The following is a 22,396-nucleotide window of genomic DNA, read 5'->3' on the forward strand; positions in this document are numbered from 1 at the left end:
CGGGAAATGTAGATTCTGAGTGCTCTCACCAGATCTAGCAAACGTAAGTCCTTTTCATACCGGTGAACCGGATGAGGACAAAAAGAAGGCAAGGATATATCCTGATTAAGATGAAAAGAGGATACGACCTTAGGGAGAAACTCCGGAATAGGGCGCAGCACTACCTTGTCCTGGTGGAACACCAGGAAGGGAGCCTTGGATGACAGAGCTGCCAGCTCAGACACTCGCCGAAGCGATGTGATCGCAACAAGAAACGCCACTTTCTGTGACAGCCGAGAAAAGGAAACTTCCTTCAGAGACTCGAAGGGCGGCTTCTGGAGAGCAACCAGTACCCTGTTCAGATCCCATGGATCTAACGGCCGCTTGTACGGGGGCACAATATGACAGACCCCCTGCAGGAACGTGCGCACCTTAGAAAGACGTGCTAGACGCTTCTGAAAAAACACGGATAGTGCCGAAACTTGCCCTTTAAGGGAGCTGAGCGACAAGCCCTTTTCTAACCCCGATTGCAGGAAGGAAAGAAACTTGGGCAATGCAAATGGCCAGGGAGACACTCCCTGAGCAGAGCACCAGGATAAGAAAATCTTCCACGTTCTGTGGTAGATCTTAGCCGAATTCGACTTTCTAGCTTGTCTCATTGTGGCAACGACTCCTTGAGATAATCCTGCAGATGCTAGGATCCAGGACTCAATGGCCACACAGTCAGGTTCAGGGCCGCAGAATTCTGATGGAAAAACGGCCCTTGGGACAGTAAGTCTGGTCGGTCTGGCAGTGACCACGGTCGACCGATCGTGAGATGCCACAGATCCGGATACCACGACCTCCTCGGCCAGTCTGGAGCGACGAGTATGATGCGGCTGCACTCGGATCTGATCTTGCGTAGCACTCTGGGCAAGAGCGCCAGAGGCGGAAACACGTATGGGAGCTGAAACTGCGACCAATCTTGAACCAAGGCGTCTGCCGCCAGAGCTCTTTGATTGCGCGACCTCGCTATGAAGGTCGGGACCTTGTTGTTGTGCCGGGATGCCATTAGGTCGACGTCCGGCACTCCCCAGCGGCGACAGATTTCCTGAAACACGTCCGGGTGAAGGGACCATTCCCCTGCGTCCATGCCCTGGCGACTGAGGAAGTCTGCTTCCCAGTTTTCTACGCCTGGGATGTGAACCGCGGATATGGTGGATGCTCTGCCCTCCACCCACATTAGAATGCGCCGGACTTCTTGGAAGGCTTGCCGACTGCGCGTCCCTCCTTGGTGGTTGATGTATGCCACCGCTGTGGAGTTGTCCGATTGGATTCGGATCTGCTTTCCTTCCAGCCACTGTTGGAAGGCCAGTAGAGCAAGATACACTGCTCTGATCTCCAGAACATTGATCTGAAGGGTGGACTCCTGCGGAGTCCACGTCCCCTGAGCCCTGTGGTGGAGAAATACTGCTCCCCACCCTGACAGACTCGCATCTGTCGTGACTACTGCCCAGGATGGGGGCAGGAAGGATCTTCCCTGAGACAATGAGGTGGGAAGGAGCCACCATTGTAGGGAGTCCTTGGCCGTCTGGGAAAGCGAGACTTTCCTGTCCAGGGACGTTGACTTCCCGTCCCATTGGCGGAGAATGTCCCATTGAAGTGGGCGCAGATGAAACTGCGCAAAGGGAACTGCTTCCATGGCTGCCACCATCTTCCCTAGGAAATGCATGAGGCGCCGCAAGGGATGCAACTGGCCCTGCAGAAGAGATTGCACCCCTGTCTGTAGTGACCGCTGCTTGTTCAGCGGAAGCTTCACTATCGCTGCTAGAGTATGAAACTCCATGCCAAGATACGTTAGTGATTGAGTCGGTGATAGGATCGACTTTGGAAAGTTGATGATCCATCCGAAAGACTGTAGGGTCTCCAGCGTAGCATTCAGGCTGCGCTGACATGCCTCTTGAGAGGGAGCTTTGACCAATAAATCGTCTAGGTAAGGGATCACCGAGTGTCCCTGAGAGTGCAAGACTGCTACCACCGCCGCCATGACCTTGGTGAAGACCCGTGGGGCTGTCGCCAGACCAAATGGCAGAGCTACGAACTGAAAATGGTCGTCTCCTATCACAAAACGTAGAAAACGTTGATGTTCTGTAGCAATTGGCACGTGGAGATAAGCATCTTTGATGACTATTGAGGCAAGGAAGTCTCCTCTGGACATTGAGGCAATGACAGAACGCAGGGTTTCCATCCGGAACTTCCTGGCGTGCACATGTTTGTTGAGCCGTTTTAGGTCCAGAACAGGACGGAACGAGCCGTCCTTTTTTGTAACCACAAAAAGATTGGAGTAAAACCCTTGCCCTTGTTCCTGAGGAGGGACTGGGATCACCACTCCTTCCGCTCTTAGGGAGTCCACCGCCTGCAGCAGAGCATCTGCTCGGTCTGGATGTGGGGAGGTTCTGAAGAACCGAGCTGGAGGACGAGAATTGAACTCGATTCTGTACCCGCGAGACAAAATGTCCGTCACCCACCGGTCTTTGACCTGTGACATCCAAATGCCGGAAAAGCGGGAGAGCCTGCCCCCGACCGGCGATGCGGAGGGAGGGGGCTGGAAGTCATGAGGTAGCCGCTTTGGAAGTGGTACCTCCATTTGCTTTCTTGGGGCGCGTGTGAGCCCGCCACGAATCTGAGTTTCTTTGCGTCCTCTGAGTCCCTTTGGACGAGGTAAACGGTGTCTTGCCCGAACCTCGAAAGGACTGAAACCTCTGCTGCCACTTTTTCTGCTGAGGTTTGGTTGTTCTGGGTTGTGGTAAAGAGGAGTCTTTACCCTTGGACTGCTTAATGATATCAGCCAATGGCTCGCCAAACAGTCTATCTCTAGACAAAGGCAAACTGGTTAAACATTTTTTTGGAACCAGCATCTGCTTTCCAGTCCTTTAACCACAAGGCTCTGCGCAAAACTACCGAATTGGCGGACGCCATTGAGGTGCGACTGGTAGATTCTAGGACCGCATTGATAGCGTAAGACGCAAACGCCGACATCTGCGTGGTAAGGTGCGCCACTTGCGGCACTGCTGGATGTATGATAGCATCCACTTTTGCTAAGCCAGCTGAAATAGCCTGGAGTGCCCATACGGCTGCGAATGCCGGAGCAAACGACGCGCCGATAGCTTCATAGACAGATTTTAACCAAAGGTCCATCTGTCTGTCATTGGCATCTTTAAGTGAAGCGCCATCCTCCACTGCAACTATGGACCTAGCTGCGAGTTTGGAAATCGGGGGGTCTACCTTTGGACACTGTGTCCAGCGCTTGACCACCTCAGGGGGGAAAGGGAAACGCGTATCTTTAGATCGTTTAGAGAAACGCCTTTCTGGGTGAGCGTCGTGCTTCTGGATTGATTCTCTGAAGTCAGCGTGATCCAACAAAGCACTCAATTTACGCTTGGGATAAAGGAAACGAAACTTCTCCTGCTCCGCAGCCGCCTCTTCTGCTGAAGGGGCTGGGGGAGAAATATCCAACAGCCTATTGATGGCTGAGATAAGGTCGTTTACCATGGCATCCCCATCAGGGGTATCCAGGTTGAGAGGGGTTCCAGGAATGGATTCCTGACCACTCTCATCAGACACATCACAGGGAGACTGATTGCGCTGAGACCCTGAGCAGTGTGATGACGTCGAGGGTCTTTCCCAGCGAGCTCGCTTAGGGTGGCTGGGGCTATCATCTGAGTCATAATCCTCGGCCTGTGAAGCCGGGGACCCCCCTGTGGGCTGGATTAATTCCAAGTGAGGGGGACCTGAGGACAGAGGCCTCGCCGTGCCCAAAGACTGAGCCCCATGCATAGATTGCAAGGTTTCAAGGATTTTTGCCATAGACACAGACATATTATCAGCAAAAACTGCAAAGTCTGTCCCTGTCACCGGGGCAGAACTTACAAGCGTCTCAGCCTGGGTCACTACCTCTCCTGACTCCGGCTGGCGAAGCAGCACCGGGTCGGAGCATTGCACACAATGGGGGCCATCGGAGCCTGCTGGTAGATTAGCCCCACATGCAGCACACGCAGTATACACAAGCCTTGGCAGCCTTGCGTTTTGAGGATGGCATGTTGTTGCTTCCACAGAGGGATCTGGGAGATGCTGCAAGAAATACAATATCTCTATATCCTACACAGTACACCGATACACCGTGAGGCACTAGAGGGACCAGCACAGAAAAATCGCTTACCGCCCGCTTAAAAAGCGGGTGTGTGGTCTGCCAGATAGCCCCTAGTCCAGGTCTCCCAGAGCCTTGCGTCCTTCCTCCAGCCAGACTGCATGTAATGGCTGCCGGCGTCCTGAGAGAGAAGGGGGGCGGGCCCTGGGCGTTCCTGGCTAAGAGCGGGAAGCCTGCTTCCCTCTGTGCCTAGTGTGAGGGCTGGAGCATGTAAATCAGGCTCCAGCCCTCGTCGCTGCTAGCGAACAGCGTCTCTCCCCTACCCTGAATGACAGGGTGGGGGCGGGAACGAATCGGAGCTGCCGGCGTCCTAGGCCCAAAAAGCCGGGGACTCAATTTATAACCGCCGCCGCCGTAAAAGCGCGGACGGCGGATCCCCGGCGCACCACAAGTCACAGCAGCGCCGCCCGGTCCAGAGGGGGTCGGCGCTGCGTTCCCATACACAAAAAATCCCCCAGTAATCTGTAGGGACACTAACTCCAACGTTGCGGTCCCCGGCGCACTACAACACCCAGCCAGCCCGGAGTGTGTCTGTGCCTGCCGGGGACACAGAGTACCTGTATGATGCAGGGCCTGTCCCTGATCGTACTCCTGCTCCGTCTCCATCAGGTTCTAATGGGTCTGTGGATGGAGCCCGGCGTCAGAGCTGAGAGGCCGGCAGGATCCCACTTCCACAGAGCCCTACCAGGGGATGTGGAAGGAAAACAGCATGTCAGGCTCCAGCCCTGTACCAGCAATAGGTACCTCAACCTTACAACACCATCCAGGGGTGAGAAGGGAGCATGCTGGGGACACTATATGTGTCCTCTTTTCTTCCATCCGAAATAGTCAGCAGCTACTGCTGACTAAAATCTGTGGAGCTATGCATGGATGTCTGACCTCCTTCGCACACAAAGCTAAAACTGGAGAACCCGTGATACCACGGGGGGGGTATAGCCAGAGGGGGAGGGGCCTTGCACTTTTAATGTAGTGCTTTGTGTGGCCTCCAGAGGGCAGTAGCTATACCCCAATCGTCTGGGTCTCCCAATAGAGCGCTGAAGAAATTTGGTTGCAACTCCGAGTAAGCAACTTTTCAAAACTTTATCAACAGAACTCTGGGGTGATGGCTTTGATGAAACGGGCCTTATTTGGCTGTCATAATGTGACTGTGATGCGCATGCTGTCACAATTTGTCTGTATTCCCTGGACGTGTGGGTGGTCATATGACTATGTATGTGGTATATATATTATAGCCATGTGCAGACTAGACTCCAGCACTTCTCTAAGACTAGTCAGCACGTGACCGCAAGTATGCAAACCATATACATGTGGTCATATGACCACTGAACGCACAGGGAATGCACAGCAGTCTGAAGTCACAGAGTGCCTGCTCTGCAGACGTGTCACTTCAGTCCAAACAACCTCTTTAAAAGGGAACCTGTCAGGTGCAATATGCACACAGAGCCACGAGCAGTCCTGGGTGCATATTGCTAATCCCTGCATCTAGTCCCTGCAAAGATAGAGATGTTTAGAAAAAGTATTTCTAAAGATTTTATTGTATGCTCATGAGTGCGGGGTCTAGTTCCAAGGGCGTTGCTTCCCTGGCTAGTCGGCTCCATTAGTATGTTAGTACGTCCCTGTGGGCATGCTAATGAATACGCAGCAGCAGAGTATGATCTTACTCACCTCTCCGCTGCCATCGCCACCCAAAGCTGGATTTCGGGTCAGTGTGCATGACCCCAGAGGTTCGGTCATGCGTACTATGAAGCCGGGTGTACGCGTCCTGGCTTCAAATTGAAGTAGTGCACTGCCCCGAAATGCAGCGTCAGACGCAATGGCAGCAGAGGTGAGTGAGATCACCCTCTGACACTGCGCATTCATTAGCATGGGATGTGCTGACATGCTAATGAGGCCGACTGGCAAGGGAAGCAACGCCCTTGGGACTAGTCCCTGCGCTCATTAGCATACGATAAAACATCTTTAGGCTATGTCCGCACACTGCGTTCTGGTTTGACAAAAAAAAAAAAAATGCACCCTCTGGCAGACTCTTGAGGAATGTAAACACTGCCTTGGACAAAAAAAAAAAAAACCCACCACTGACTGATGGAGCTCATGAATACATGTGACTGCTTGTAGGATAAGTAAAATGCTTGCCCATCTCTAGCCAGCACTTCAATAGCTCGAGCCATAGGATTGGCTTAACCCCGTCATTACATCTTTCGTGACATGGTAAAGCATAGCACATCGATCTCGGCTAGCAGCTGACGGACACATTGCAGATCAATCCATACCATACCTCTTCCAGACAGGAGCAGATCTGAGCGGGTCTGTGGTCCAGATCGGGACTTGGCGGGCTCCAGACTGAACTCTCTCTTAAAGCGAGGGTGGAATATAGGCATACACAGGAAGTCAAAGCTAAGAAAAAACAAAGTAACCAAGAAGAAATAGCCCAGATTAATAAGATGGAGAACTAATGAGTGCTAAAGGGGCACAATGCAACTCTTCAATCTGGCAACCAGACCCCTTGGCCGCTCTTTGCCCTTAGGTTAGTGCCAACATGTCTGCCGGTGTGCCAAGTATCTCCAGAACGGCGGTCATCACACTCAGATGTAGAGTGAATGAAGTAGTGGCTCTGCGGGATCGTAATGAATGACATCAGCGGCCTGTCACTTATGTACTAAAGTGTAGGGGTGTATAACAGGATTAGACTTTACCCCCCTCTCAGATATGGGACAACTTTCCTGAATGCAGGGACCCAATAATCCCTACAACAAGGCTCCTCAGAGCCCCATCATCTGAATAGAGCAGAGGTTGGGCAAGCACACTCCCAATGAGAATGACTGTAGCAGGACAACTGAGCGCAGCCCTGATGCCCTGCATAGCCGTCCACGTATGAGCCAGCAAACAGAGGTCGCGGTCAATGCTAATAGGACCGCATACGGCACAAAATGAGCAAAATGAGCAGAGGTTAAATGAACCAAACACTAATTCCACTGACTTCCCATAAAACTACTTATGCTGTGCTCGCTCACACTGCCTGCCGGAGGCACTGCTTGTCCAACGCGACAGGTTCCCTTTAAGGCCCATACACCGGGTGATGACCAGGAATGAGGCTTCCAGCAACTCCAGATTATTGCAAATCAGCAGAAACTAACCAGAGACATCGGATGAGAGGATTTGTAAGAAGAGTAAAAAGCATTGAGCCCGTAAGCGCTTTGTCCATGTGCCCAGACACCGCACACCCCGGACCACCAGCGATGCCCGCGTGCCCAGACGCCGCACACCCCCGCACCACCAGCGATGCCCGCGTGCCCAGACGCCGCACACCCCGCACCTCCAGCGATGCCCGCGTGCCCAGACGCCGCACACCCCCGCACCACCAGCGATGCCCGCGTGCCCAGACGCCGCACACCCCGCACCTCCAGCGATGCCCGCGTGCCCAGACGCCGCACACCCCGCACCTCCAGCGATGCCCGCGTGCCCAGACGCCACACACCCCGCACCTCCAGCGATGCCCGCGTGCCCAGACACCACACACCCCGCACCTCCAGCGATGCCCGCGTGCCCAGACACCACACCCCGCACCTCCAGCGATGCCCGCGTGCCCAGACACCACACACCCCGCACCTCCAGCGATGCCCGCGTGCCCAGACACCACACACCCCGCACCTCCAGCGATGCCCGCGTGCCCAGACACCACACACCCCGCACCTCCAGCGATGCCCGCGTGCCCAGACACCACACACCCCGCACCTCCAGCGATGCCCGCGTGCCCAGACACCACACACCCCGCACCACCAGCGATGCCCGCGTGCCCAGACACCGCACACCCCGCACCTCCAGCGATGCCCATGTGCACAGACCCCGCACCTCCAGCGATGCCCATGTGCACAGACCCCGCACCTCCAGCGATGCCCATGTGCACAGACCCCGCACCTCCAGTGATGCCCATGTGCACAGACCCCGCACCTCCAGTGATGCCCATGTTTACAGACCCCGCACCTCCAGTGATGCCCATGTGCACAGACCCCGCACCTCCAGTGATGCCCATGTGCACAGACCCCGCACCTCCAGTGATGCCCATGTGCACACACCCCGCACCTCCAGTGATGCCCATGTGCACAGACACCGCACACCCTCCGCCTCCAGTGATGCCCATGTGCACAGACACCGCACACCCTCCGCCTCCAGTGATGCCCATGTGCACAGACACCGCACACCCTCCGCCTCCAGTGATGCCCATGTGCACAGACACCGCACACCCTCCACCTCCAGTGATGCCCATGTGCACAGACACCGCACACCCTCCACCTCCAGCGATGCCCATGTGCATAGACACCGCACACCCCGCACCTCCAGCGATGCCCATGTGCATAGACACCGCACACCCCGCACCTCCAGCGATGCCCATGTGCATAGACACCGCACACCCCGCACCTCCAGCGATGCCCATGTGCATAGACACCACACACCCCGCACCTCCAGCGATGCCCATGTGCATAGACACCACACACCCCGCACCTCCAGCGATGCCCATGTGCATAGACACCACACACCCCGCACCTCCAGCGATGCCCATGTGCATAGACACCACACACCCCGCACCTCCAGCGATGCCCATGTGCATAGACACCACACACCCCGCACCTCCAGCGATGCCCATGTGCATAGACACCACACACCCCGCACCTCCAGCGATGCCCATGTGCATAGACACCACACACCCCGCACCTCCAGCGATGCCCATGTGCATAGACACCACACACCCCGCACCTCCAGCGATGCCCATGTGCATAGACACCACACACCCCGCACCTCCAGCGATGCCCATGTGCATAGACACCACACACCCCCCGCACCTCCAGTGATGCCCATGTGCACAGACACCGCACACCAGTAATGCCCATGTGCACAGACACCGCACACCCCGCACCAGTAATGCCCATGTGCACAGACACCGCACACCCCGCACCAGTAATGCCCATGTGCACAGACATCGCACACCCCGCACCTCCAGTGATGCCCATGTGCACGGACATCGCACACCCCGCACCTCCAGTGATGCCCATGTGCACGGACATCGCACACCCCGCACCTCCAGTGATGCCCATGTGCACAGACACCGCACACCCCGCACCTCCAGTGATGCCCATGTGCACAGACACCGCACACCCAGTGATGCCCATGTGCACAGACACCGCACACCCCGCACCTCCAGTGATGCCCATGTGCACAGACACCGCACACCCTCCACCTCCAGTGATGCCCATGTGCACAGACACCGCACACCCTCCACCTCCAGTGATGCCCATGTGCACAGACACCGCACACCCAGTGATGCCCATGTGCACAGACACCGCACACCCCGCACCTCCAGTGATGCCCATGTGCACAGACACCGCACACCCTCCACCTCCAGTGATGCCCATGTGCACAGACACCGCACACCCCGCACCTCCAGTGATGCCCATGTGCACGGACACCGCACACCCCGCACCTCCAGTGATGCCCATGTGCACAGACACCGCACACCCTCCACCTCCAGTGATGCCCATGTGCACAGACACCGCACACCCCGCACCTCCAGTGATGCCCATGTGCACGGACACCGCACACCCCGCACCTCCAGTGATGCCCATGTGCACAGACACCGCACACCCTCCACCTCCAGTGATGCCCATGTGCACAGACACCGCACACCCCGCACCTCCAGTGATGCCCATGTGCACGGACACCGCACACCCCGCACCTCCAGTGATGCCCATGTGCACAGACACCGCACACCCTCCACCTCCAGTGATGCCCATGTGCACAGACACCGCACACCCAGTGATGCCCATGTGCACAGACACCGCACACCCTGCACCTCCAGTGATGCCCATGTGCACAGACACCGCACACCCTGCACCTCCAGTGATGCCCATGTGCACAGACACCGCACACCCTCCACCTCCAGTGATGCCCATGTGCACAGACACCGCACACCCTCCACCTCCAGTGATGCCCATGTGCACAGACACCGCACACCCTCCACCTCCAGTGATGCCCATGTGCACAGACACCGCACACCCTCCACCTCCAGTGATGCCCATGTGCACAGACACCGCACACCCTCCACCTCCAGTGATGCCCATGTGCACAGACACCGCACACCCTCCACCTCCAGTGATGCCCATGTGCACGGACACCGCACACCCCGCACCTCCAGTGATGCCCATGTGCACAGACACCGCACACCCTCCACCTCCAGTGATGCCCATGTGCACAGACACCGCACACCCCGCACCTCCAGTGATGCCCATGTGCACAGACACCGCACACCCTCCACCTCCAGTGATGCCCATGTGCACAGACACCGCACACCCTCCACCTCCAGTGATGCCCATGTGCACAGACACCGCACACCCTCCACCTCCAGTGATGCCCATGTGCACAGACACCGCACACCCTCCACCTCCAGTGATGCCCATGTGCAGACACCGCACACCCTGCACCTCCAGTGATGCCCATGTGCACAGACACCGCACACCCTCCACCTCCAGTGATGCCCATGTGCACAGACACCGCACACCCCGCACCTCCAGTGATGCCCATGTGCACAGACACCGCACACCCCGCACCTCCAGTGATGCCCATGTGCACAGACACCGCACACCCCGCACCTCCAGTGATGCCCATGTGCACAGACACCGCACACCCCGCACCTCCAGTGATGCCCATGTGCACAGACACCGCACACCCCGCACCTCCAGTGATGCCCATGTGCACAGACACCGCACACCCCGCACCTCCAGTGATGCCCATGTGCACAGACACCGCACACCCCGCACCTCCAGTGATGCCCATGTGCACAGACACCGCACACCCCGCACCTCCAGTGATGCCCATGTGCACAGACACCGCACACCCCGCACCTCCAGTGATGCCCATGTGCACGGACACCGCACATTACATGTGCCTGCTCATCACCCCACCTAATACCTGAGCCGTTATTAGCCGCCACATCCCCGCCCGGAGCCTCACCTCTGTTTAGCAATAGCCCCCAGGCTCTCCGCCACCTCCGGAACACAGTTCAGATCCCGGCCGCTAGATACCCGGCCTCCCCCGTTGCCCCCTGACGCCATCTTGAACAGAGAGAGACCCACTCCACGCGTTAGACAAGTCACACCCTTCCTCCGTGCAACCATAATCATCCAATTGAAACGAGGAATGGGTGGTGAGTAACCAGCCAATCCTGTCACTTCTACCTACATCTGCCAAAGAACACATGACGTTCAGAAAGAAGAACTAGCCTATCACAGCAGAGACACACAGAACTAGGGGCGTTCCATAGTGGAAGCCGGTTTAGTCACGCCCTTTACAGCCATAGCAACAGTCAAGCACACCAATCACAGCTTGGAGGTTGTACTTATATTAGGCATCTGTGAAGCTTCTGTATATGTCTGAGGGCCAGTGGCGCAATGGATAACGCGTCTGACTACGGATCAGAAGATTCTAGGTTCGACTCCTGGCTGGCTCGGAATGACTTTTTTTTTTTTGTAATGTTTTTATTTTATCTTATATTTATGGAATAATGGCCGAGATCTGTTCTCTGTATTTTATGACCACAATTATAGTTGATCAGGTTTAATTACACAAGATTACTGTTCCATATAGACATGTTTCTCTTCTGTATCATTAGTATGAGTAAACATTAAATACATTATACAATGTGCAGTCCAGTGCTGCAGATCTCGCAGAGCCCCTGCTGCAGGGTTTTGTAGACTGGTCATATATAGTTTCTTTATAGGACAGTCCCTTTAACACGATTCTCCCACTATTCTTCACCGATCCATCGGATTGGGCATAAGGGTCTGATTGCCATTTATAGGCACTGCTGCCCCAAGCTAAGTCTATATCCCCCATTCATCATTTATGGCTATTTTAAGTTATTTTTTTTTATTATTATTTCTTTTTGCATTGCAAGATTTTTAAGATATGTACGTATACCTATAGATAGATATGCCTGTATGTGTACGTATCTGTGTATGTGTACGGTACATATGCCTGTATGTTATGTATCTGTGTATGTGTACGTATGCCTGTATGTGTACGTATCTGTGTATGTGTACATATGCCTTTATGTGTACGTATCTGTGTATGTGTACTTATGTCTGTATTTGTATGTATCTGTGTATGTGTTCGTATGCCTGTATGTGTACATATCTGTGTATGTGTACCTATGCCTGTATGTGTACGTATCTATGTATGTGTATATATGCCTGTATGTGTATGTATCTGTGCAAGTGTACATATCTGTGTATATGTACATATGCCTGTATGTGTACGTATCTGTGTATGTATACATATGCCTGTATGTGTACGTATCTGTGTATGTGTATATATGCCTGTATGTGTATATATCTGTGTATGTGTACATATCTGTGTATGTGTACGTATGCCTGTATGTGTACGTATCTGTGTATGTGTACTTATGTCTGTATTTGTATGTATCTGTGTATGTGTTCGTATGCCTGTATGTGTACATATCTGTGTATGTGTACCTATGCCTGTATGTGTACGTATCTATGTATGTGTATATATGCCTGTATGTGTATGTATCTGTGCAAGTGTACATATCTGTGTATATGTACATATGCCTGTATGTGTACATATGCCTGTATGTGTATGTATCTGTATGTAAGCCTGTATGTGTACGTATCTGTGTACTTATGCTTGTATTTGTATGCATCTGTGTATGTGTTCGTATGCCTGTATGTGTACATATCTGTGTATGTGTACCTATGCCTGTATGTGTACGTATCTGTGTATGTGTATGTATGCCTGAATGTGTATGTATCTGTGTATGTGTACGTATCTGTGTATGTGTACGTATGCCTGTATGTGTACGTATCTGTGTATGTATACATATGCCTGTATGTGTACATATCTGTGTATGTGTACATATGCCTTTATGTGTACGTATCTGTGTATGTGTACTTATGTCTGTATTTGTATGTATCTGTGTATGTGTTCGTATGCCTGTATGTGTACATATCTGTGTATGTGTACCCATGCCTGTATGTGTACGTATCTGTGTATGTGTATATATGCCTGTATGTGTATGTATCTGTGTATGTGTACGTATCTGTGTATGTGTACATATGCCTGTATGTGTATGTATCTGTATGTAAGCCTGTATGTGTACGTATCTGTGTATGTGTACATATGCCTTTATGTGTACGTATCTGTGTACTTATGCTTGTATTTGTATGCATCTGTGTATGTGTTCGTATGCCTGTATGTGTACGTATCTGTGTATGTGTACCTATGCCTGTATGTGTACGTATCTGTGTATGTGTACGTATGCCTGTATGTGTATGTATCTGTGTATGTGTACCTATGCCTGTATGTGTATGTATCTGTGTATGTGTACCTATGCCTGTATGTGTACGTATCTGTGTATGTGTACGTATGCCTGTATGTGCATGTATCTGTGTATGTGTACTTATCTGTGTATGTGTACATATGCCTGTATGTGTATGTATCTGTGTATGTGTACGTATCTGTGTATGTGTACATATGCCTGTATGTGTACGTATCTGTGTATGTGTACGTATGCCTGTATGTGCATGTATCTGTGTATGTGTACTTATCTGTGTATGTGTACATATGCCTGTATGTGTATGTATCTGTGTATGTGTACGTATCTGTGTATGTGTACGTATCTGTGTATGTGTACATATGCCTATATGTGCACGTATCTGTGTATGTGTATCTCTGCATGTGCCTGGGATCTGAGAAAACCTGGAACTTGGCCTGCTCGTGGGCACGTGACCACTGTTCCAGACACTGATACTGGCGAATCCTCACAGCACAAAGTCACCCACCATTTAAGGTCTCCTTCACATATCCGTACAAAATACAAACGTTTTGCATGGTCTGTGGTGAAAATGCGCATGTGTGCATGTGTCTGTGTGCTGTCCCTGTGCTATCTGTGTGACATCCAGAAAGCACAGAGACAGCATGAATTTATATACATACCTGTCCCCGGCGCTGCTGTCTCCCGCGCGGCTGTTGCTTCTGGGTCCATGGTCAGTGCAGTGAATAATTATGAGGCATAATGAGCGGGCCCGGAAGTAACAGCAGAGGCAGAGACTGCAACGCCAGAGACAGGTAAGTACAAAAATTCTTTATTTTTATATCACCTGTGTCACACTGATGTCACAAGGATCACAACAGTGTGCGGTCCGTGTGACACCAGTGGTGCAGCCATAAAATGAACTTGTTGACGTGTGGCGTACACGGACATGGATGTGTGATCAAGCCCATTAATTTTAATGGGTCTAGGTGAGTCCGTGTCTCCGATATATGTGAAAATGCGTAACGGAGACACGGATGTGTGAGGAAGGCTTAAGGAACTGCAAAACGGGTCCACCTAACTGATAGCCCTGGAGCTGGTAGCATCCATAGGCAGGGAAGGCCGGTGACGGAGCTCTCCAGCTTTATCAGTGCTGCAGCTTCTTCACTCAGTGGATGAGTAGAGGTCCGGGAAGTTGGAGCCACAATAAGGCAGTATGTCCTATAGTGGGAACTTTACAGGGATTTAAAAAACAGGCAGAAAAAAGCAGCACTTCATCATGTAAAAAATGGACACATTGACCGTACACTGATGACACGCCGATGGTAAAAAATGGACACTTATTGTACACTGATGACACACTGATGGTAAAAAAGGGACACACTGACCATACACGGATGACACTAATGGTAAAAATGGACACACTGATGACACACTGATGGTAAAAATGGACACACTGACCGTACACTGATGGTAAAAATGGACACAGTGACCGTACACTGATGACACTGATGGTAAAAATGGACACACTGATGACACACTGATGGTAAAAATGGACATACTGACCGTACACTGATGACACTGATGGTAAAAAATGGACACACTGACCATACACTGATGACACTGATGGTAAAAAATGGACACACTGTACAGTGATGACACACTGATGGTAAAAATGTACACACTGACCGTACACTGATGACAAACTGATGGTAATAATGGACACTGACAGTACACTGATAACACTGATGGTAAAAAATGGACACACTGACCGTACACTGATGACATACTGATGGTAAAAACGGACACACTGACCGTAAACTGACACACTGATGACACCGGTTCCATTTTTTCATGTACGTTTTTAACACGGATGTGTGAATGAGGCCCTATCTTGTTACTTTTTGAGCTGTTCGTAGCTGATTTATAGCTACAGACTACATATGGCTGTGCAAAGAAAAAAATCATATAATATATTTATTCATTAATATAGTGCTATTAATTCCACAGGGCTTTACATACATTGGCAACACTGTCCCCATTGGGGCTCACAATCTAGAGTCCCTATCTGTATGTCTTTGGAGTGTGGGAGGAAACTGGAGAACTCGGAGGAGGTCCACCTAAACAAGGGGAGAACATACAAACTCCTTGCAGATGTTGGCCTTGGTGGGATTTGAACCCCGGACCCCAGCGCTGCAATGCTAACCACTGAGCCACCATGCCGTCTATAAAAGCCAAATGATGCAACATTTTTAATGAAAGCCAATTAGCAAAAATGATTTGTAGCCCAAAATGAATGCATTTAAGTAAAAAAAAAAAAATCCTGAGCCTAGCTCTTTACGTTTCAGATAGGTAATTTAATTTTATCTTTTGAGAATAGGAGAAACATCACAGGACCATTCATATATTTGGTTGTCATTGACAGTAAGATAATTGGGGAGGAGGAGGAAGGTCAAACCATCTAGTGGTATCACCACCTGGAATTTAATACAGAGAAAAGTGATGTAGGCCCATCAGCAATCCATCCGAACCCTGAGAGGGTTAGAAAGATTTACCCTAAAGTGCGGTCAGAGAAATAGGAAACAAGCGAGTGCTGTAAACCAAAAGAATGGAGAGTGTGAGTGTCGGGTGATCTCATATGCAACTAATAAATAACATCAATATTGGACTGATGAGATCATTAGAATCAATAGTTATTGCCATTTCTGTGCAGTGGACAGGATAGAAGCCTGATTGTGGGAGCAATGAGAATTAGGACAGATGCTTAACCGGACAATAATATATTATTTATTATTATTTATTTATAGAGCACCATTGACTCTATGGTGCTGTACATGAGAAGGGGTTATATACAGAATACATACACAAGTTACAGTAGACAGACTAGAACAGAGGGAAGAGGGCCCTGCCCTTGCGGACTTATATTCTATAGGTTTTGGGGAGGAGACAGTAGGTGGGGTGTAGGTTGGGCGGCAGCTCCGTACGGTGGTTGGATGGCGGCTCCGCACGGTGGGGAGGCGGCAGCTCCGCACGGTGGTGGGGCGGCAGCTCCGCACGGTGGTGGGGCGGCAGCTCCGCACGGTGGTGGGGCGGCAGCTCCGCACTGTGGTGGGGCGGCAGCTCCGCACGGTGGTGGGGCGGCAGCTCCGGACGGTGGTTGGGCGGCAGCTCCGGACGGTGGTGAAGCAGTGAGGTCATTGTAGGTTATAGGCATTTCTGAACAGATGAGTTTTCAAGTTCCGTTTGAAGTCTGCAAGTGTAGTAGATAATCTGACGAGTTGAGGCAGCGAGTTCCAGAAGACTGGGGATGCTCGGGAGAAGTCTTGGAGGAGGTTACATGAGGAGCGAATGAGAGAGGAGGAGAGAAGGAGATCTTGGGAGGACCGGAGGTGACGTGTTGGAGTATAGCGAGAGATTAGTTCAGAGATATACGGAGGAGACAGATTATATGGTACATCTCACACTACTGTTATTTTACTGGGGGCAATGGTGAAAGGGTTAAACAAATGATAGAGAACAGGAAAATCGAATAGGTTTGTGAAACACGAACCGAACCGTGCTCGGATTGCAATACCCATCAGCACTGCTGGGCTCCTGAGCTGAGCTGACTACTTCATATAGGCCTAGGAGGTAGATTGCACGTGTCAGGAGACCCAGCGGCTGTCTGTTTCATGGATGTATGACACCAGCCCAAGACTCCATTTATTATGGTTCAGTGCTGCACTTTACTCTTCTGTAGGATTCATCTGATGTAGAAAATGGAATTATACTTAAAGGAAATATTCCTAAATTATTAGATTTTTTAAAAACTCCCTGTAGCCAAACAACCTCTCTAAAACATCCCGGCGATGCCTTCAGGTACTCATATGCTGCATTCTTATTTCTGTTTTTGGCAACAAGTTCTTGCTCAATGTGAAGTGAGCCGTCCTTCAGTGCTGATCATGTGACCACTAAACTACATTTCCCACAACCACCTGCTTCTTCCCCTGACTTTCTGCACACCATTGTGCATAGCGGACATTGCCAGTTCTCTAATGTGCTCTGTGATCTGCTATTGGCAACAAGGGCCGGCCATGCACTAGTCTTTTCCGTACCTCAGTTGACTCGCTTATTCTAAGGGTGCACAAAAAACAAAACCCCCACATACGAGACAACTGTATAGTGTCTGACATTTACAGATACATTGTCATTATTAATAGGTAGGAAACCATTTTTGGTCTTATAATTTTTATTCACCGCAGATGTATCAAACTGGCTGTCATACAAAAGACAATGCACATAAAAATTTCTCCATTTTTCTGTATAATAAAAAAAAAAAAACTTTTTTTAACCCCTTAACGACCGCGGGCCGTAAAATTACATCCTAAATGACATAATGTTACTGCCCGCGGTCCTCCGGCGGCAGCATGCCGCGATCGGCACACATCTCAGCTGATTTTCACAGCTGAGATGTGTGCCTGCTAGGCACGAGCAGAATCGTTATCTGCTCGTGCCGATTAACCCCTTATATGGCGCTGTCAATACATGACAGCGCCATTATAAGCGCGATTGCGGTAATATTTTCCTTACCGCCCGATACTGGAAGTCACGTGACGCAATCACGTGACTCCCGATAGTTGTCATGGTAGCACAGGGTCATGTGATGACTCCTGTGCTACACCTGACTTGGTTTCACTTTCGCTGTGCCCGGGGCACAGCAAAAGAGAAAGACAGCGTATCTGCTGTTTACAGCCTTGCAGCTGTGATCAGCAGATACTGCAGAGCGATCGGAATGCTGATCGCAATAGCCCCCTAGGGGGACTAGTAAAATAAAAAAAAAAAGTTAAAAAATAAGTTTTAAAAAATTAAAAAAAAACAAAAAACCTAAAAGTTCAAATCACCCCCCATTCGCCCCATTGAAAATTAAAGGGTTAAAAAAATAAAAAATATACACACATTTGGTATCGCCGCGTTCAGAAATGCCCGATCTATCAAAATATAAAATCAATTAATCTGATCAGTAAACGGCGTAGCGGCAAAAAAATTCCAAACGCCAAAACGACGTTTTTTTGTCGCCACAACTTTTGCGCAAAATGCAATAAGAGGCGATCAAAACGTAGCATCTGCGCAAAAATGGTACCGTTAAAAACGTCAGCTCGAGACGCAAAAAATAAGCTGTCATTGAGCCTAAGATCCCGAAAAATGAGAACGCTACGGGTCACGGAATATGGCGTAAAACGTGCGCCACTTTTTTCGGACAAACTTCCGATTTTGTTTTAACCCCTTATATAAAAGTAAACCTATACATGTTTGGTGTCTACGAACTCGCACTGACCTGAGGCATCACACCCACACATCAGTTTTACCATATAGTGAACACAGTGAATAAAATATCTCAAAAACCATAGTGCTATCGCACTTTTTTTGCAATTTTTCAGCATTTGGAATTTTTTTGCCATTTTCTAGTACACAATATGGTAAAACTGATGGTTTCATTTAAAAGTACAGCTCGTTCCGCAAAAAATGAGCCCTCACATGACCATATTGACTGAAAAATAAAAAAGTTACGTCTCTCAGAAAAAGAATGGCGAAAAAAAAAAACGGAAAGCGAAAAATCGGCCGGTCGTGAAGGGGTTAAACGCTCATATGAGCTTAGCCTCAGAGGAACTAAAAGCAAAGTTTTAAAAAACCAATGTAAATATGTGCATGTGTTTACTTATTCTAGATAGTCTGTATGAATGTAAAAACCTTGTTTTTTTGTAGATATTTTACAATAGAAGTGTGCTGCCATCTTGTGGATGGCATGGCTTCTCACTGGACCCTCTATACCAGTCATGGCGAACCATTCACAGTCCGAGTGCCCAAACTGTAGCCCTAGACCCAATTTTTTTTCTGAAGTGCCAACCAATCCTACTATGTAAATAATTGATTTTAACCTTACCTTTGCTGTCTTCTCTTCTCTTCAGCAGAGGGCATCACCCTCATGCATGCTTACCACACATTGAAGCTGAGCCCCTGCCCTTTCCAGACACAGCAGTTGGATTGATCTTTCTGGAAAAAATTGCAGCATATTAGACAGAGATTTTAGCCTGGAATGCAATCAGATTTCACCCTGTAATCCACATCTACATTTCAAAGTCTGAACATCTTGAAATCCCATAAAGACGTACGAGTTGCTCCCCTCCCATTTCATTGTGTAGTTATGTCCCCCTTCCTGGGCCACTTCCTGGTAAACATGTCCCCCATGCTGATATATATTTCCTACATTCTGGTATATTTGTCCCCATCGTGGCCCCATTCTGGTAAATGTTTTCCATCGTGGTAAATGTACCCCATCCCAGCTTATTCCCCATCCTGCTAAATATTCCTCATCCTGGTAAATGTTCTCCCATCCTGATAAATGTACCCCATCCCAGCTTATTCCCCATCCTGCTAAATATTCCCCCATCTCGACATGTATCTCATCCTGGTAAATGTACCCCATTCCTGGTAAATATTCCCCCATCCTGGTAAATATTCCCCCATCCTGGTAAATATTCCCCCATCCTGGTAAATGTACCCCATTCCCAATGCTGGCACTGTCTCCCCCGCGTTGGCACTGATTTCCCCGCACTGGCATGTTTATTTCCCCATGCTGGCACTGTCGACCCCGCGCCAGCATGTTTCTTTCCCCATGCTGGCACTGTCTTCCCCAGGCTGGCATGTTTGTTTCCCCGTGCTGGCACTGTCTCCCCTCACCTTGACACAGCCGCACACAAGTTAAAAAAAAACACACAACTCACCTTCCAGCAGCCGCTCCACCGCTGAGAGCCGCTGGGTCCTCAGTTCCCGTGCGGCCAGAAGACATCATTACGCCGGCACTGCTTACTGACGCTCCTCCGTCTCCTAGGCAACAGACCTGCAGCCTGGGAGAGGAGGAGTGTTAGAGCGAGGAGAAATGTCCCTCCGCTCCAACACAACTTTGAACTGCTGGCGCGACCACGCCAACAGATCATAGCGGCAGGATGAGGAGACAGCGCGCGTGCCAGCAGAAAGGGCTCTGCGTGCCTTAGGTTCGCCATCACTGCTCTATACTGTGCATGCATAAGGCCGGCTTCTCACTTGCGAGTTTCTCACAGTAGTGCAATGCGAGAAATTCTTGCATTGCACTCGGACACATGTTGTTCAATGAATCAGCTCTCATCTGCGATTGTTTTCTCACTCCAAATCGGACTGAGAAAAAAAATAAAATCGCAACAAGCTGCTATTTGGAGAGTTTCTCGCACGAGTCTCTCCAATGCAACTCTATGGAAGTGTGCAAAAAAAAAAATGCATGTCACACGGACCGGCACTCACACCATCCTAGTGACATTCGTTTTTCTAAATACATTAATCGCATGTTTCACAAAACACTGGAAATGAGTGAGGTCTCACAATGTCGGTCAATTATAGAGATTGTCCGACATTGTGAGACCTCACTCATTTCCAGTGTTTTGAGAAACATGCAATTAATGTCAGTCGGTCTCTCCCTCTCTGTCTCTATTCTCTGTCGGTCGGTCGTTCTCTCTCTCTGTCGGTCTCTCCCTCTTCCCCCCTCTCTGATACTCACCGATCACCGGCGTGGCGCTGCACGGCGTTCACACTGCTCCGGCGGCTTCTCCTCTTTTGAAAAAGCCGGCCGCTCATTATTCAATCTCGTATTCCCTGCTTTACCCACCCACCAGCACCTATGATTGGTTGCAGTCAGACACGCCCCCACGATGAGTGACAGCTGCCTCACTGCAACCAATCACAGCTGCCGGTGGGCGGGTCTATATCATGCAGTTAAAAAAATAAATAAATTAAAAAATACGGCGTGCGGTTCCCCCCAATTTTAATACTAGCCAGGGTAAAGCCACACTGCTGCAGGCTGGTATTCTCAGGATGGGGAGCCCCCCACCCTAACAATATCAGCCAGCAGCCGCCCGGAATAGCCGCATCCATTAGATGCGACTGTCCTGGGACTGTACCCGGCCATCCCGAATTGCCCTGGTGCGGTAGCAATCGAGGTAATAAGGAGTTAATGGCAGCAGCCCATAGCTGCCACTAAGTCCTAGATTAATCATGGCAGGCGTCTCCCCGAGATACCTTCCATGATTAACCTGTAAGATAAAGAAAATAAAGACATACCCCCGAAAAAATCCTTTATTTGAAATAAATGACAAAAAAACAACCTCTTTCACCACTTTATTAAACCCCCAAATACCTCTCCTGGTCCGATGTAATCCACAGAGGTCCCTCGACACGGTCAGCTCTGCTACATCGGAAGCTGACAGAGAGCGGTCACAGACCACGACCGCTCTCTGAGAGCTCCCCGCAGCGACTGAAGTGAGTCGCGCTATCAGCGATGACGTCACTCAGGTTACCCGCGGCCACAGATCTCAGTGGGAGGACTTCTGCTGTGGCGCGGGTAACCTCAGCGACGGCACCACTGATAGCGCGGCTCAGTGCGGTCACTCAGGGGATTTGCGGTCACCAGTGAGACCTTCACCGGTGACCGAAAATCAGGCCATGCCACACAGACAGAGCCGCGGGATGACAATGAAGTCGGGTAACGTTCATCTGACTTCATTCTGATCGTGCGGCTCTGTCTGTGTCTGCGGTCAGCGGCTATTCAGCTCTGCTACATGGTTCTGTCTGTAGCTGCTGTCAGCGGCCATGTAGCAAAGCTGAATGGCAGATGACAGCTGCTGAGAAAAAAAAAAGGATCACACACGCATTACACACGCTCTGCTAGCCTGGAAACAATTAAAAAAAAAGCAAAGCATCACACTTGCATTGCATACTGACCTAACGTGAACTAAAATCGGCCGAGTTTTTTTCAGGCAACTCGGACCGATTTTACACTCATAGGTGTGTTACCAGCCTAACAGAGAGACTGGAACCACGCTGCTCCCGGATCCGTACGATTACCT

General features: G+C 50.5%; 1 protein-coding gene and 1 non-coding gene across 2 annotated transcripts in view; one reads left to right on the forward strand and one right to left on the reverse strand.

Annotated features, from left to right (window-relative positions):
• PRMT5 (protein arginine methyltransferase 5) overlaps window positions 1-11,311 on the reverse strand; it is a 77,516-nt gene extending 66,205 nt beyond the window's left edge. The window contains exons 1-2 of the mRNA XM_075340951.1: window positions 11,168-11,311; window positions 6,441-6,559 (exon numbers count right to left, since the gene is read on the reverse strand). Coding sequence (XP_075197066.1) covers window positions 6,441-6,559; window positions 11,168-11,268 — 220 coding nt within the window. The 5' untranslated portion in view covers window positions 11,269-11,311. The remainder of the gene's footprint in view (window positions 1-6,440; window positions 6,560-11,167) is intronic.
• Window positions 11,312-11,590: 279 nt separating this feature from the next.
• On the forward strand, window positions 11,591-11,663 carry TRNAR-ACG (transfer RNA arginine (anticodon ACG)). The gene has a single exon. It is a non-coding gene; the product is annotated as a tRNA-Arg (tRNA).
• The last annotated feature ends 10,733 nt before the right edge of the window (window positions 11,664-22,396 follow it).

The sequence above is a fragment of the Anomaloglossus baeobatrachus genome, chromosome 1, assembly GCF_048569485.1.
Source record: "Anomaloglossus baeobatrachus isolate aAnoBae1 chromosome 1, aAnoBae1.hap1, whole genome shotgun sequence".
NCBI classification, from domain to species: domain Eukaryota; kingdom Metazoa; phylum Chordata; class Amphibia; order Anura; family Aromobatidae; genus Anomaloglossus; species Anomaloglossus baeobatrachus.